Here is an 18,672-nt window from a genome sequence, read left to right as displayed (position 1 = left end):
TCTGTTTAGCTCAATTTATATCTGATGGGCTAATATTTTTAAAGGTGGAATTTACAGATTTGTCCGAAAATTGTTTTATATCTTGGGACACCCGTTATATATTTTCTTTACTAAGAGTTGAATAAGAAGATTGATGCCACACTCAGCATGAACCAGGACACAGTTCACTTTCAGCGGTTAAGCCGTTTTCATGCACAACACAGCGGGAGGTTTTCTGCACAGACGCGTTCACAACAGCAACAGATCCTCCACATTATTCAGGCGACAGGTGGGACAGCCGGGCAGGAAGCGACGCATTAACTCCGCTGTGGAGATCAAGTGATTTTCCTGCCAACGCACAGACACACCGATGTCGGGAATTATCACCACAAACATCTTCCTCAGTGTCTTCTACGTGTATGAAACCACTTCTGCCCCGTCTTTGTTGAGTCTGGCTTCAGTTTGCAGCAGTTTCCCGATGATGACAGTATTTATGCTAGGCTATCAAAGACATCAATCTAAAATCTTGATTAGAAGGTGAACAAGCATTGTCCCCGATGCAAAGAACTGCTGTGGCTAAATCAGTTCACTGAATGAGTGGAGATGAAAGTTGGATGATTCGTAGATGTAGCTGGCGTGCACGTGACTTTAGATGTCTGGCATGCATCTGCAATCCTCTGTCATAAACAGGTGCTTTAAGTGGGACCTGCTTCTTCTCCAGTGTGATTGCTGACAGACGAGACGGGTAATTAGATCCTTCAGGCGCTCCCCGCCAAAATCAGACTCCTGCTCCTGCGTTTATTAACACAAGCTGAGTGAGTTTGAATTTGGAGTCAGACACTTCAATTGTTTGCACTTTTGAAAATGGCTTTAACAGAAGGTTGATTGGGGGGGAGGGGGGGGTGGGGGACTGTCAGAGCCATTTGACCATATTAGGTTTTTTCTTCGAGGCCTCAATTTGCCGCACCACTGTGAGGTGCATACAGACAAAGCCTCCATTGTTGGAAATATCTGGGAAGTTTATAATGTAAACCTCCTCTGAAAGAATTACAAGTTAGGCCCCATCCTGGGAATACAAAATATGAACCTATGGGAAAGCAGCACCACTTTGAATGGATGGTAAGGGCCCTAAATCACTTTCCAAATGATCACCGAATTTATTTATTCTGCTGATGTATCATTTTACCCACAGTCTCCGTTTATCTGGGACTCCAGCTCGGCCCAAGAACCTTTCTGTCGGTCAGAGCGGGTGTTACAACCACATGCGGTTTTCTTCCACTTGACCTGGCAGGCGAATGCTGGATAAATCAGGGTGACTCCAGTTCTTGATTAGTGTTTGGACAGGGGCTGGGAGGGTGCACCACTCCTTGGCTTGGAAGGGTCGTTGAAAGATGTTCCTTGCGTTACTTTATCCGAATGACTGCTTCTATCACTTTCACTGCTTTCCACTCCCGGCTTATTTGTTGGCGAGCTTGGAAATGTGGGAGTTTCCAGCAGCAGCTGAAGAAGCTTCACGAGAGCCGGAGACAGCAGGAGAGCCAAGGGTTGGTCAGTGTTCACGCTGGGTGTAAAAAAAAAAACCCAGCCCTTATGCAAGGTCACTACGTGATGAATGCTGACACAGGGACGTGATTGGTCGACAGCATTGAATGGCACATACCGCCGTCATGTGCTCCCAGCTGTGTTTAACTTTCATTACTGTACATGAAGGCTATCAGACGTATCAGCTGCGTCAACCATCTATCATAGTCGCAGCTGTCGGCCACACAAACTAACCAAGCTTGAGATACACACACACACACACCCTCTACACTCTGGTTTATTAGGACTTTGCATTGACTTCTATTCATTGTGGACACATTAATCTCACAAATCTTACATGAATGCTTAATTGTAAACTCACAACAGGCTGAAATATCACACTGATACCAGTCAATCACCCAGCGTGCTCAAGCCCTCCATGCTCCGACCCCGGGAACATGAGCAGCTGATTGGACCAAATATGGAAGCCCTCAATCGGATAAGGTGACGCATGACCCCCACCCATAAAGTTCACACTGGGGCAAGTCTGCACCTGCCATAAGAACAGCAACAACACAACATACAAGCACAGACACACTACACTGTTGCACGCAGTAGTAAAAGGGGACGTGGTTCATGTTACACCGGTAACATCACAGCGCAGAGAACGAGAGACATCCAGAAACCCTGCAGTGGCGGCATCCTATCGAGAGGCACAATGAAATGATATCCCCCTTACACAAATATGTGTGTTGTAAGTCTTTAAAATAAACAGGTGATCATCTTTAAAAGAGGCAGTTGATAACCCTCATATTGAAATCCCAAAGAGTTTGAGTGATCACACAGAACGCTTTGAGGTGACGGATAGGGTTCACGTCCCGACAGGCTGCAGCAGCTTCTCGGGTGACATTACACCAGTGTGTGGAGTGTGACTGTCAAAGTGACTTTTCTGGATTTAACTTTAGATAATTCTGAATCCAGTCTAATTTTAGATATCGACAGACAATTTTAAAGTCTTCTCTACACTTCTGCTTTATATATTTTTTAATAGATATCTCTATCCACACAAAAGTGACCACGAATGCTAAAATAAGAATGCTGGGCCATTAGGTCGCGATAGACTCTACATCAGTGGTCCATGAAATCCCTCAGAAGAGTGCGGTGGTCCAATAAATTTTGGGCGAGGCAGATGCCTGTGAATACTGGTCATGTGGTGCAGTGATGCTAAATTTAGCCACAATCTTGTAGTTAGGCCGAGCAGTGCTGAACACACATAGAGAAACTGGAACATAGCTTCCATTGTTAAAACACTGTTCACAAGAGGACGAGAGGCAGAGGAAAACCATTTTTTACTTTTTGTCCTTTTTGTATTATAATTCACCCAGAAAATATTTATTCTATTATCTAATATTAATATTAAATTCCAGAAGCCCGGCATCACAGTGGAGGAAGTAGACATTGATCCCTCAGGCAGCCAATGAGCTCAGGTCCTGAGATCTACGCTGACATCTTGGAGATCTATTGTGCACAGATTTGTTCTGTGCATGTACACGTGGGAGATGCGTATCTACATATGTATCTGCATTGTTGTCAATGGGCCAAGACCCCCACAGAGTCGATGCACTCACTCATCATTTGTATTCATCATTTCAATATGCTTACATTCAGGAGCCTGTTTTTTTCTGACATTGACATTTTCTTGCCCGAAATCCCTGTAGAGGATTCTCTTTTTTCCCAATCCTCTATCTGAGATATCCAAAAGATATAAACACAACATGTGTTCCACAAAATAACATGACGTCCGCCGCTCTGTTTTACTACATGCTCCTCTCGTGTGGTGTTGCTATGTATGTTTCCATGACGGGCTTGGGACAACTGATTCCACATGAATGTTGATTCGCGGCCATCGATCCTTGATCCACATGTATCAGATGGCGTCGGGGGTAATTTGCTTGAGTGCAATGGCGGACCAGAGGTCTCTGCACTGGGGTTTAATCACTGCCCGACCAGAAACAAATAAGGATTGGCACATGATAGATAGATTAAGCCAGGTTTGTTGGAATGATAGAGGTAACGAAAACAGTGGAAAAGTTCGGCAAATGTAGCTTTGAACGGTAAAGTTGTGAATGTTCTGGGACATTGTGTTCATAAGTAGGAAGAGAGGGGGGCTCCCTCATCTGTGTACTTCCATCTTACTACATTGTGGTTGAACACATCTCATTCTGCCTCCATTATGTCTGCAAGCATAATGCAAGCAGCAGTGTTTGTAAGTCAGCTTACTGTGGCTCTGCTCGTCTTATTCATGTCACAAAAAGTCCTGACTGCGTAATCGGCCTATGGACCACCTGTACCATGTTCCCCATTACCCACCAACCACAGCTTGGAGGCTGCTTGATCTCACCTTGGCTTCCACGTAGGCGGCAGTTAGCCTGTCGGATTCAAGTGTGAGAGAAGCGGAGAAAGAAACCAGAACAAGACGCTTTAGTGTAAGATAAGAGCTAAGGGCATGAGAAGCGAGACACCTTTTTTGGGGGGGAAGCAATCATTTTGAAGATTTGAATTTGATTTCAATTGGAGGAGTAAAGCAAGAGGTGGAATTTGAAAATAACCGAGAAAAAGGCAGCAGATGGAATTCTTTCCAGAAAAGCTGTCAGGATTAAAGGCGGAGGCTGGAGGAAAGCTGCCTTTTGAACATTCACACTATGTTTCCTCGACCTCGGCCCGCACAGTGCCCTACACAATGTCTTCTGTTACAGCCACACACACAAATACTCACGTTTTTATTTAAAAGTCATGGTGATTAGTGCACTTTCCCCTTTACTCCTTTACAGTTGGAGAACCACCCCCACTCCCTCCTCTACCGGCTCTCCGGTTCTGCCCTAACGTGTTCCAGAGCGTCAAACCAGAACCACATTTTATGAATGAAAGGATTCAAGGATAAAAGTGCATTTTATCCTGTTAGAGCCCACCATTCGACACAGGCCGGACCGAACCAACGCTTCAAACTATCCTTGTCAAGTTACCACAGCCCAGAGATGCTGCTGACAGTCTTCACAGTAAAGCATCTCATACTTCTGTCTTGTGTCGGCTTTAAAAAACGTCATCCAAATCCCCTTCAAGGAAATTTGGCACTTTGGCGGTCCAGGACAGCATCGTGTCATGTTCAGATCCAATGCTCCTTCGGGTGACCCGTGTGTTTTCTTTTATCTGCACCCTACATCTGTGCCAGTGTGTGCTAAACCTCGTGTTTATTCTCCCTGAGGACAGAATTTCACACCTTCAGACTTCCTGGAAGTCCTTGCGGCAGTGGTGGCCCCAGTCTGATCCGATCTACAAACATTACCCTCATTTTCACCACGGCATTGCACCAATGGATGCTCTCGCCTGCCTTCAGCCAAATCTCCCGTTTTCTATGGGACTCACTGGTTCCCACAGCTGATGGTGGCAATGCGACTCATTGTTCTGCAAGCGTTTCTACTTCTAATCTGCAGCCATGGAGGTTCAGTATGTGTTGAGGTTTCAGGATTACTCATTTGCGTGCAACTGTGTTTGTACACTTAATTTTCTCCTGAGTGCCCAAATTCCACCGTCTGTGGTCAGAGTCACTGCTAATGGAAGTACCACCCAGAATAACCCTGAAAAACCAAGCCTCTCCCCTGCACGCTAACATGCCCTGCATCAACAAACGCACATCTGAGTGTAAGTGTGTGTGTGTGTATGTGTGTGCACCCGTGTGTGTTTTTTACCTGCAGCCCGAGTAGGGTTTGTTTATCTGGGGTCAACTTATGTAAGGCTTTGTCACGCAAGGAACCCCCCCACCCCCCCCACCCCCCCACACACACACCCCCCCGAAAGAAGGACACAGATTCACAGACACACTTGTATTCACACAAAGTCCAAACATCCAAGCTCTCGACATTTCCCAGGCTTTCCCGTAATGTTAGTGGTTCTCTAAAAATGTCTAGAGTTTTATATAGCGACATCAGGGAAATGGCCCAATGGTCAAAGTGGGAGTGAGAACACTTGAAGACACTTAACATTGTCATTCACAAGAAATGAAACATGCACTTCAAAACAAAGAGGGAGTTTGCTGCTCCAGTATTACTTGGTGAGGTTCGACAAGTAGCTTATAGCGGCTCACGTTTTATCCATAATACTATATTTAATTTAGAGTCTCCAATCATCTTAAACTCCAATCTACATGTCTTTAGACTATGGGAGGAAGGTACCCAGCGAAAACCCAAGTGGACACGTGGAGAACATGCAGTCTCTACACAGAAAGATCATGGCTGATCCAGTATTCAAACCGGGACCCAGTGCTAATCCATGCTGCCAAATAATTTGAGGATATTTCAGAATTTGGGTCTGTACCAAACTGTACACAGTCATAGATATCCACTGGCTAAATATGCCATTAATCATAATTGCATCAAAACTGAATGGGTTCTCCTCAAGTCCTCCCATCCCTCCAAATGGGCTCAACAGTATATTTCATAATGCTGCTCACCAACTAGAACAGCACTCAGTAGAGCGCATACCACCACCAGGCCCCACAGTCCCCTTAAATTCATTTAAACTCTATCAAATTGCACAAACTCAAAGATATACATCTCCTAAATGTGAATACAATTTCCTCAAGATTCATGAATTACTACTGAAGAAATAACAAAAAGGTCTATCTTGCAACGAATAGATAAAAAAGTCCTGCATTAAACAAATCCCCTCCGAAACCTAATGAGTTCCTTCCTGACCCCTATCTCTGCTAAATGGTTTGCTGAGGGAAGCCCTGTTTTCAACTCTCAGACATCCTTGTCTGTCCTGGTTTGAGTCTGAAACCTCAGCTTGTGCTGCCTGAAGTCAAAGCCTTTGTTTCTGGCAGCTCGACGTTGGGTCCTCGGGTCCGTTTTGTTGTGATCTGCTCTTATTTGCCGTGCTCGGCTGGTGCTGGCTGTGTTTTGCTTGGGCACTCTGTGTTTGGACTGTGTCTGTCTCTCTGTGTGGGGGGGCGGGCCCGTCTCCGACTTAGCCTCTCATTAGCTGTGACACCCGATGACTTCCTATGTGCAGCTTTTCAGCGCCAGCCCGCCACTCAACGCAAACCACCTGCGGTACCTCACAGGAGCAAGCGCACAGGAGGTGGCCAACCCCCAACCTGTGCACACCCGCACCAGGAATATAAACACACGATCAAAGTTTCCCTAAAGTGAAAGGTCGTCAATCGAAACACCCGAAAAGGACTGTCAGAGATTATAAGAAAACCTGAATAAATGAAGGCTTTTCATAGATAGCGCTCATTGGGACAAAATGAATAATGCAACAGACATAAACACCTAAACAACCCTGCAGCTGTGAGAGCCCTTTCTCGCACACACAGGTTTACAGCAGCATCACTCGGCCTTGACGGAGCATGACAAGAAATCTACATGTTGATCACAGCGGCGTGGGCGTGAAATAGGCGTCCGTTTCCTCGGTGAAAAACACCCTCTCAGATGAGCTCTCACACAGACGCCCTCTGACACCCTGCTCAGAGTAATCCACTCCTCTGTCACGGAACACTTGAGGCTGAAAGCAAAACAGGAAGGTCGACCTGGTGCCGTTGTGTTTCTCGGCTTCTTATTTCCTGATCACACACGACCTGTGCACGAATATACGAGTGACGGTTACTGTATAGCATGTCTCTCAAATCACATTTCAACAGTCAAAGAGCTAAAGTACAGGCCGCAGGCAGACGGGCTGTAACACAATCTGGATATTATTTGTGAGTCATGGGTGTAGACACATAGTAAAAATAGAAGAAGGAAATATTGCACCGGTAGAGTGTAGCGCACAAGGCCCTGTCCTCTTATGAAACCACATTTCAATTGACTATTACCGATTTCTAATTTGGATCTGCACCAAATGATACAAAGTGGACGTCTGATTTTTTTTCCTCAAGATTGATTAATTATTCTCTGTGAAATCAAGAAAATGTTTAAAACCTCCCTATCTTGGAATCTGAAAGAAAGTAGAAATGAAATCAATTGGTTTTCCTTACATCATGCTGCACCCCTCAACAAAATGCCATTCAAATCATGAGACAAATTATATTGGGAATAAAGCATTGGACAAAAATCTCCTTGACCGAGGTACCAAAACTTTTTTTCAGCATCTCATCACTGGTTATGTTTTATTGCTGTTTGTCTATAAACAGGATTACCAAAAATAAGAATAAGAAATAATTGCAAGACCTCTATGGGAAAAGAATCCTGCATCTGAGTGGTCTCAACTTGTTTACTATATGGGGATAAAATGGCCAGAGGGTTCTCCTAGTGCCCTTTCCACTTTCTCTCTGCTCAGCTATACCCCATAATATGCCGATGAGGGGAAGTTGAGAAAAACATTATTATCCAATACTGAAAGAATTGAATGTGCACAACTCTCTAAGGTGATAATGTGTTTATGTGGAAGCAGATCATTGCCTCCACCAAGGAGGTTACATTTTGTGTGGTGGGGTTGTTTGTTTACGACTTTCGCAAAACTACTGGCAGATCATCATGAAACTTGTGGTGGAAGTAAACAATCGGGTTCAGGGAAGAGCTTGCATTCTTCAACAATTATCAGACCTCATAAATACTTTCACCAAGGACATTATGTATCTGTGTTTGTTTTTTCGTTTGTAGGGAGCATCACACTGAAACTATTTTGTGAAGAGGTTCTTTTTTTTAACATCTTGACGGATTTTCTTGGGAATAATTCATTGATCTTGATCTGACAAATTTAGGGAACTGATAAATGTGAGTGGGTGGCTTGATTGAAATAAAGTGGACTGTTGGGCCTTGATGGAGGAATGTGCACGGCTAAGTTGTAGATGCAAGATGAAGAACATTTTCATAATTGGTGTATTCAACATATTATGTTTGCGTGTGGAGCACAAAGTGACAAAAAGTAACAATCAATGATGTGTGTGCACGTGCTGCACAAAACCTGAATAGACACAAAGCCCGTCTGAGCCATTAAACCCCGTCTGACCCGGGGCAGGAGAGATGCACGGCAGCTGGAGAATGAATCACCAGCATGTGAATCACATCCGTTTACTTTTTACTCTTTCTGTTGGTGTTTACATCCACAGCATGTGTCCTGCATCTCATTGAAACGAAAGTTGAACAAACACTGGGAAACGATGACAGACCAGGAGACGGCTGAGGATGGAGGGAAGTTTCAGACAGAGAAGATTCACAGCTGTCGCGGGAATCCTCCCGTTCAGTAAACAGTTTCAATGATAGCAGTTGGCTTAGATATACAGATAACGTCTTTCAGATATAGTGCAACAGCTCGCTCTTTAATCTGAAACAAATGATTAACTGTATGTTTACGATAAATCGTTTGAGTCCAAATTTCTTGAATTAGGTTTGTCAACATCTCCACAGATACAAAACCACACACAGTTTGTCTCAAGAGAATCAATTTTGAAAATCTCTGTCACTTCAACTGTGATATACAGACATCATAGAGACTAAAGGGAAATCTACATTTTAAAATAAGGAAAAAACAAAGAAATGAGAGGAGGCACCGTAGAGACACTTTGCCTCCAGCTAACATGGAATCAAGAAGTTGACCTTCGCACTCTTCCTCTCTACGCCCCCTGACCCACTTTTCTCTTCCTCTAAGGTTAAATTGAATTTTCCCCTTTTGCATGAGGAGTATCCAACCGTTGAGGAGAGTGGGGGGGTTAGATGGATGGATGGGTGTATGCGAGACCTGTGGTTGTACATATAGAGTATCACGTTTGGGTATATTTTCATTTGGCTCTTTATTGCTCCCAGTTGTTGGGTTAAACAAAATGGGACCTTTTAAAAAGTGGTGGTGGTGGTGGTGGTGGTGTGGGGTATGGGGAGGTGCTTTGTTCCATAGAAGCACTTTGTTTGCAAGAAATGTCACAGTAGCTAAATCAACCCAAGCCACGGCTATGAGAAGCAGACTGTGTGTGTGTGTGTGTGTGTGTGTGTGTGTTTGTGTGCGTGTGTGTGTCTGGTGTGTGTGTGTGTGCGTGTTGCACTGTTGAGGACGTATTGAGAAGAAACCTTCAACAGGCGTATTCAAGATGGATGTTAACTCTGGCCCCATGTAAATGAAGCCAATGCGGAAGTGCCTGAAACATGTATTCTCTCGAATGACCAGCAGAGGGCAACTCCACTGGTTGCAAAGATAAGTCAGTTTCCATAGAAGTCTATTAGAAAATTACCTTATACTTCCCACTTGATTTATAACATCAGTAAATATATTCACTTTGAGTTCATGATAATAAACAATAGAGCGTCATTTAAGGCATGGATGGCCTGTGATTGACAGCTACTACTGTCCAATGGGTGCAGGTCGCAGGGGCTCAACCCCTCGCTCCTCTAAATAGTTACGTCCAGTTTACAAAACCAAGATGGTGCTGGACAAAATGCCAAATTTGAGGTTTCAGAACAGCATTGGGTGATGTCACGGCGGGTTGGAAGAAACCTTAAAAAGCATTAATGGAGAAACTACTCCCAACTCATCTCAGGTTGATTTGCTCCTGTCAGCAGAAGCGTATGTGTTTGTCTTTCTGTTCATGTGTGTGTGTGTGTGTGTGTGTGTGTGTGTGTGTGTGTGTGTGTTAAGCATTATGGGTGCCATGTCAAGACTCTAACAAAGGCTGCTGGATCTGGGCTGCTATCCATGTGTTTGTTTCTCTCAGTGTCAGGTTTTGACAATCTCTCTCTACACACACACATAAACACACACACATAAACATACACACAGTCCTCTTGGGAGAATTGGCCTGGTAGCTGGCTTTTCGTCAAAATTCGGACCGCATGTGTTCTAGCCTCACATGTACAGACAGTGTGCATCATGGGATCATGTAAGCAGAGTTAGCCACAGTTCAAAGGCAGTTCAGCGTGTGTGTGTGTGTGTGTGTGTGTGTCTGTGCGTCACGATAGCTGATGCTGAGTGAGGTTGCATGTGTACAGCATTGTCTGTGTGTCTCACACAGAGATCTACGCTCAGGATGTAGTCTTCTTTCCTGTCTGACGTTTTCTGGAGCTCCATCTGTCTTTCTTTGGAGGGATTTTCAACACCTATCACAGTGAAGGACATGGACTTTCCTTAGTCCCTTGGGTCTGCTTCTTTGGCATCCTCCCATCTGCTTTACATTGTACAAACTGAACAATGATTTGTCGGTATGTCGTGGTTTATCTTTTAAGTTGTGTAACCGTTTGACATCGATAACATTTGATATATCTTGAAAGAAAGAAGGGGAGAGACAAATTATAATACAGTCCATAACTTTGTTGGTACACACCATAGAATGTTATTCCCTAGCACCAAGATGCGTTTAACAGTTTTTTGACGACAATAGAAATATAAATGATGTACGAGAGGTTGAAGGATTCTTGGGAGTGTGCCGGAGCACGGGGGAATGATAGACCCAAATGTGCAGAAAACCAGAATGAAAGACGAGGAGAGGGTAAGGACGGTATTTACAGATGATGAGTGGTTGAGGTGTGTTCCTGCTCCTGAAATTCTTCTCGGAAAATCTCCCTCAACAAAAGATTTAAGATGTGTCTCCTCCTTCTCCCACTTAATAAAAAAAATTAAGCCTAAATATCGAGGTAACGAAAGCCACCATCTCACCTGGTGCGAATCAGGAGTCAGTTTGTTTTGATAGCATCGAATAACTAATTAAAACCAAACTTATCAAAAAAATTAGCACATGTACATCAGTGTAACAGCTACCTAGAAGGACAAAAGCCAATTTTTGAAACGTATATTTTATTTTGGTCCATTTCCCATCCACTAACATGGAGGAGATAGTATTTATTTAACCAATATTGCAGCCAGCCCCCAGGGGGCGATCAAGACACTTTGGCCTCATTGTTGGGGAGCAGTCATGTCGTATATCTTTTATTTACAGTCTGTGGTATATGAAGTAAAACAATCCAGACCCTAACAAACACACTTTTCTATTTTGGAGATGCAGTGTGACATTTTCTGACCCTGGCATGTCAGAGCGACACAGGAAGTCACGACTGACACCTCCAGTCACTTCATGTGTTTGTGCGTCTGTTTGTCAGTCGGCATCTCAGCAGGTTTGTGTTCACTGCCCTTTCCTGAAATAGAAATCTGAACCACTTCAACCCTTGCATGCACTCCTCTCTCCTGTGCAGCTGTTTTCCCCATCAATTCCTCCAGTCAATCCTGTCCTACATCAGGTTGTCATCTCCCACCTCCATCCTCCCGCGACCCTGCCGCTCAGGACCAATCACACGCCCACGTTTCAGTCTGTGCGCCGCCTGCTCTTACTGCAGTTGGTGACTGAGGCACTAGAGGAGGCACTTCAAAACGTCCAGTTTTTATGGGTTTGTGAAGCAATGCATCCTTCCCTTCATCCCTACTGGCTCCCGGTGAGCCTCTGCCATTGTTCCTCCTGGACCCTCCTGTCATTTTAATGGCAGTACATCCTCTTTCTGTCTCTCTCAATACATGTTTCTGCCCTGGCCCATTTTCTCCTTATCCCGCCATTCAGACATTTCATTCTCCCCATCTACCTCCCTGTCCAGCCTGAAATCTCTGGCCCTCTCTCGCTCTTTGCAGCAGAGGCCTTTGCCCCAGCAGAACAGCTCCGTGCTGCTGTTTATGGCTGTGAGGGCAGAGAACACTATAGAATATGGAGACTATTAATATAAATTCTGTGGAGAGAGTGTGTGTGTGTGTGTGTGTATGTTGATGGCATATGTGTCTGAGGTTTGAAGGTGTAGAGGTGTTTAATGATTAAAACTGTAGAAACATAAAATTGAAATAGGAGTCAGTCGGTGCACAGCTGTGCACGGCCTCCATTGTTCCATGATAAATGGTTTATTTTGTTTGCCAAGAAAGTCGATTGAAGCTAAAAAAAAATGGTAAATTGAATCTATTATAAGAGCAATAATAGACTCTGGTTCAGTTACACCGAGCAAAAATACAGCCGAGCTTCAACGAAAGCAATGGCAACAATTATCGTCTTTTTATACTTTTTCTTTTATCCTTCAATTCCAGAGGCATTAATGGGTTATTGCTGTTGCACAAAGAAGGGCCGAGCCGGATGAAAGTGGGAGAGGTAGCTGTGAGCAGGAGGTGGAGCAGCTCGATTTGAGCGCTCTTTGAAAAGGCTGGCACAGTCAGGAAGTGATTAGGCCCCTACAATAACTCCAATAATGACAATAGGGAAAACATGTCTGCAGCCACAACCACTTAGAATCAGAGCAGTGCCCGGTATGGTTCCCATTTGGCTACAGGAGCAGGACGGCGGGTGGGAGGATGGGCACATGGAAAGAAAGAGTAAGGTGTTGGAGGCAATGGAGGAGCTGAAGGTTTAGTTACTGCTGCTGTAGCTGTCAGGGTGAGTTTCCAAAGATGGGACTTTACATTGAGATATATTGTTAAACTCCATCCACTCATTAGATGTTGAAACAATTGGTCTTTGAATGGACAAAAGCAGGTTTTCTCAAGTTCGGCTGTTGCAAATTAAAGCAGCCTGAGAGCTAAATAAAATGTCAGCAGCTTCTTTCTATTTGCAGATAAAACCAAAATCCTTCACAGAGTTTGTGCAGTTGTCAAGTTAAATTCAAGACTTTTCAAAACCATAATGGATGAACAAAGTTTCAGACCTATATCATGTACAACAGATATTTAGGAATATCGGAGAACAAGAATTTCTTGGAGATAAGGTGAAGCAGCCAATCGAATAACCCTCAAAATCGTGCATTATCTTAAAAACTACAGACAGAGACAGTATCTTCATTTTTTCCCACAGCCAAGCTAAAATTACTGACTTACATTTGTTATCAGCTCATGTTAATATCTAATATTATTGAGACAGAACTACAATTTTTCTGAGACTGAGCAAAAATCTCATCTCGTTGAACAGTACATCTATAAAATAATGAGGGAGACACTAATGTAAACCAATGGCTTTCTATGGGTCGGCCCTCTCACTGCAGGCTGCATCATCCCCAGGTTCATGCACAGCGCTCCTGTTGTTTTTCACTAGTCTACGAGACGTCTCCATCAACAGCTTTTCACCGGAATGGTGGCGGCAACAGCTTCAACTGTGCAGGCTGAATGGAGGCGAGGCAGTGATGACGGGTTCTGATGAACCCGATATTCAGCCAGAGTGGGAATCCATCTTAAACATGACTCAAGACCCAGCGTGTTCTGTCTGAAATCAAATCATACATCACATTTAGGCTGTGACAGGATCTTATATTCTTATTTTTGTCTCCTGCTTCTGAATCCGTGCTCACGTCACTCATGGACAGCTAAGTCAGTCCTGTGCCAGCTCACACAGACGTGCTGTCAGGCAACACACACGACCACCGGCCTTTTCCGGTGGTTCTCCGCTCGCCCCTGCAGTGCTGATTCCTGCTATTTATTGCTTTGTCTGTGTGTTTTCTCAGGGCCTCCAGGAAAGCGTGGAAGAATGGGAAGACGAGGGGAAGCTGGTAAGTGACGACCGCCACCTGCTTTGTTTGTTTATTTCTCCTTTCTCTCTTTTTCCTGGAAGACACACTCTCTCTTCTTCTCTCTCTCTCTCTCTTTCTCTCTCTCTCTCTCTCTCTCTCTCTCTCCCTCACGCTCTCCCTCACTCTGTTGACTGGGTTCGATCGAGGGCTGGTAAAAGCAGTGACCCGTGAGAGAGTGGGGCTGGCAGATGACGGGCTGCAGTTGGCCCTTCTCCCTGTCCCTCCTCATTTGCGGCAACACAGCGCTCACTCCGGCCATGTGGTTGCACTAACTTTGCCCAGATGTCGGTCGTTCTCCCTGAGCAGTAGCAGCTGCGATAGTTTCGAGGCCTAATGATATTCTCCCTCGCCAACATCACTAATCGCCCCGTTGTAGCGTTGCTGTGTCTTTCCGTCCAGACCGCAACACACTCATCAAGGAACCAACACAAGTCAGGGACATAATTCTTGTAACACAAAAGCTTGTCATGACGGATAGAGTGAGTGTTCTTCAACTGTGAGTCACGTTGAGCTCGTTTTCATCGCGGGGGCTCCACGTGCAGGATATGTGTCAGAAGATGAACTTTCCAGTCTGGCTGTGATTCATTGTTGTGGAGCTTTAATTAGATGCAGTCTGCTCCTGTGAAACTGTTGAGTAAAGCTGGGCTCACACTGCTGGAATTAAATTGATTAAATCCTGATTCGGGCCTAAAAGAATGAGTCTGGTTCTAGAGCCTAGGTTGGTTCTGATGTTCAGCTCAGACTGAGCTGAAGATCAGGTTGTGTAAGGGGATCACAGAACCATTCTTTAACTTCCCAAACTGCCCACATGTAAACATCCCATTTATTTTCTGAATACAAATTTTTATTTTAATACTTGTCCTAATCCATATCAGACATTTCATCTGGAATATCGGCTCTGGACACCAGTGTTGTCCGTTATCGTCTAAATCTCTTGAATCTTGTTGGTATCCTCGTCCGTGTCTTCTTCGTGCACCGCTCCTCTTTTTCCTCTTGAGATATGTGTGTTCTTTTTGTTTGTCTCATGTTGTTTGTCCAAAATTTCCTTATAACCCTTCACACGGACATTTTCCTGCTGTATTAACAAAGGAGACATTTCACTATAAGAGGCTGGAAGGGGAAATTCCTGGAAAATGTCTCGAGTTAATTGTTTGTCCGAAGCAGCTTTATTGTCGACAGAAAAGCAAACAGTCCTTTAGCCTCTTGAAACTTTCTGACTTCCCAGATTGTTTGCAGCGCTCCCTCCCAGGCCCATTGGTTCCCGTGGAACATGGGAATCTCTAAACACAGGTCACAAATATATAGTTCTATTGTCAGAAAGGCTCAGTAATTAAACCGAGTGGGAACTGTAGCTTTTAGCAGACGTTGCTCAACCTGGGGTCAGCGTTGGGTTCGTCAGGGACTATTTACAGCAGAGTGACAGCGTTTGTGGGATCGCCTCCTCGCAACGTTGCGGCTCGCTGGTGTTTGTAAAAGCTTTTGGACGACGCTGCTGGATAATTAAGTTTTTTATTTAGTATGCGCTGACGATAAGAAAAGGATCGAGTCTGGCCACACTATTCCTGTAAAGGGCCACATCCTCTACCTCTTGCACAACAAGGATTCAGGTTCTCCATCAGGTGATCATTGCATAACTACTACCACAGCAGTGTTTTTCCTGCTGGTGGTGTTTAGCAGGGGGAATTCTCATAAAATGGGAAGCTGCTTGTTTAGGTTTCAGTGGAGATCAGACACTCAGGAGGCTCTGTAGCGATCTGGTGCTGTTTAGGTTCTCTTACTCTGTGGTCAGTTTTGTGTTTGCAGCCTTGGTTATGGCACTGGGTGGGGGGGGGGGGGGGGGGGGTAGATGACAGCTGCGCCATCCTCTCGGCAGTTGACGGCTCTGGGACAACTTTTTACTAGACCAGAAGAGATTTTCCCCGTTCTCTCTGTCTCTCAGCAAAAAAATAAAACAAGAGTGTAGATGAGTAACAGAACAAGACCAACAGGAAAGAGGGCAGACAAAGAATTTAAGCATCTTAAAATCTGCTCTGAATGTCGCCTTGTCTCGCTATTTGATTCTGTTTGCTCTTTAACTTGCTTTCCTCTCCTCTTTCTGTTAATTCTATCTCTCCCTCTGTCTCCACACACACACACCTGTCGCAAGTTCAGCGCTCGTAGCTGCTCTTACTGCCGGCTTGCGTTTGTTTGCCTGCAGTCTCGCCCAGGAAGTTCTTGTCTCAGTGTCTAGACGCAGCTAACCTTGATTGACTAGGTCTTCATGCCTCATAACCCCCCCCCCAGCACCTCTGCTCTCACCTCTTCCTCACAGAGCACCGTCATGTTTTTTTTCCTCCCTCTTGTCCCGACAATGCCCTCTCCCTCGGATTATACGGTGAACTTTTAGGCTCGGAAGATTTTCTGTGTGTTTGAATCATAACAAACCTTCGCAGATATCCCACATTCCCCCTGAAGGGAGTCTGTTTCCAATCTCGGCTCGTTTATGTAGATGCTGTGACCATGCTGATGAGCTTAGCTGTACCAGAGCTGTGACGGCGGCGGTGGTGGCGTCATTCTGCACCGTGCCATATATGTAATTGTCACATCAGCATCATGATCGGAAGGGATATAACCCAATTACTCATATAAGATATTTTATTGCAAGATAAAATCTTCACTTTGTAGAGGTTTGGGTGGTTTATCAGCGCCCTCAGCGCTGCATATTTAAGAGGATGTTTTTTTGTTTTTAATAAGAATATTCCATTGAAACCACGACCACTGAGAACGAGTGGAGCCTTTGATCATTGCTGTTGTTTTTGGTTAGGGAAAGAATGAGAAGCAGAATGTACTTTCTGCTGCTGAGGCTCAACATCAGAAGATTTCAATCAGATTTGAAAGACTGCCTCGGAGAAAAGGGGGGCACACCGTTTGCCAGCACACCCGTCCTTCTCCCTCCCTGCCTGCCCTCCATCTAATACACCCGTACCTTCTCATAGGAGACAAAGTCTTGACGTGACTTTACATCCTCATGCAGAACATGACCCCGTGATCCAGAAGTCTGTTTATCATAACATGTTCGCCACAAACTCCAATGGCAGCGGCTCTAATGAGCTTGTTCTGTACCATATTTAGGTGGTTAATTACGGTCATCATCTAACAAACCGCATTGCATGTGCAGGGCTTTTTTTTTTATTGCATACCACTGTTCCGAGGAATTGATTGCTGTACAAACCAGAGGTTACCAGAACTGGGGAATGCTTTGTATCATGTGTCAGTAGAGATGCATAGAATTTATTCTCTAATGTTTCTCTTTTTCTCTGTTGCAGGAGCTCCAGTAAGTACAAATTCATCTCATCCAGGTAGTATCACCATTAACCTGCCATTAGTGGACACAAAACAGTTACTGTCACTTTACCTTTGACATGAAGCATGCACACACGCTCATGTGCACACACACAAACAAACACACACACACGCACACACACTGTATATCATCCCCTGCGGTGCGCCGGACAGATCGACAAACTACAGTTCAAGCCAAAGTGATCTCGTTTCCCACAGCAGTAAAACACAGAAACACCAAATGTCACAGACTCACTCAAACATGTGCATCCACACAGCACGGCAATAAATGGACCACCTCGGGGAAGTGTGTGTGTTTGTGTGTGTTTCACGGTGATGTTTAGGGAGGTAAGGTATTAGCAGCAAGTTATTCTCCTCTGTGGGACTATAACTTCTGCTGACACGCCTTCAAATACACACATTTTGTGGAAGCAGTTGTGGCCTTCAGGTTTGTTAGTTTACATCAATTTATGCAAATGTGAATTGTTGTCACCTGCCTGGGAAGAGTGATATCTGATCGTATGGTTGATGCTCAAAAATATTTGGCCACACATGGCTCAGATCAGATACACTGGGTCGGAAATGAAACACACCGGAACGCTTTTGCGGAAACAACCCGAAAAGGAACCCTAACCCTGTCCGGCTGACGTTTTTAAGATCCAGGGAATTATTTTAGTGCAGGAAAGTGTCAATGCAGCTGTTTTACAGTAAATATGCATGCAATAATGTATCATTTATTTTTCCTGAACACAACCCAAAAGTCCTGCAGCTCATAAAGTATAGATGGGTTGTGGATAGAAGCTGACAGAAACAACCAAAGAACAATGTAAAATGAAGTTTGAAGGCACAACATTCAGATAATGCTCATTTTTTTTATTTATAATGGCTCCAAATAATTTTTTACTTTAGAATTAAAGCTTTTTTTTAAGGGAAAACCATGATACTGTAACATCCTTATAATTTCCTATTAGAATAAAGTGTGTGTGAGGTCACATGATGACCTGGCGACTTGTTGTAAATGCAGCGTTTGTGTGCATCTGTTGGTTTCTGTTCTAACCTTGTGCCAATGCTTCCTGCTGTAATCTCTAACCTCACCAGGGCAAGGCTGGACGGGATGGATACCCGGTAAATTTTGATTTGTTATTTATCCTGTCACTCTTCAGTTCACCCAATCATGGTCCTATTCTCACTTTATTTATATTTTTTTCCTCTTGTTTATTCCGACTTCTCTCACAGCTTCATCAGGCCTTTGTCTGCGTTTGCTTTCTCTCTACTCTTCTGAAAGAAATTACCTTTACTCTAATCGCTGCCTGTTATCTTGCCTCTTCATCTCTTGTTCTTGGTC

At 44.4% G+C, this 18,672-nt stretch overlaps 1 protein-coding gene across 1 annotated transcript in view; it reads left to right on the top strand.

The window, feature by feature from the left end:
- The window catches only part of LOC133958774 (collagen alpha-1(XXIII) chain), a 122,156-nt gene that overhangs the window by 76,562 nt on the left and 26,922 nt on the right, over positions 1-18,672 (top strand). The window contains 2 exon segments of the mRNA XM_062393745.1: positions 13,941-14,005; positions 18,426-18,452. Coding sequence (XP_062249729.1) covers positions 13,941-14,005; positions 18,426-18,452 — 92 coding nt within the window.

Source organism: Platichthys flesus, chromosome 8 (assembly GCF_949316205.1).
Source record: "Platichthys flesus chromosome 8, fPlaFle2.1, whole genome shotgun sequence".
Taxonomy (NCBI): domain Eukaryota; kingdom Metazoa; phylum Chordata; class Actinopteri; order Pleuronectiformes; family Pleuronectidae; genus Platichthys; species Platichthys flesus.
Note: the sequence above shows the minus strand (reverse complement) of the source record. Positions and strands in the feature narration are given on the sequence as shown.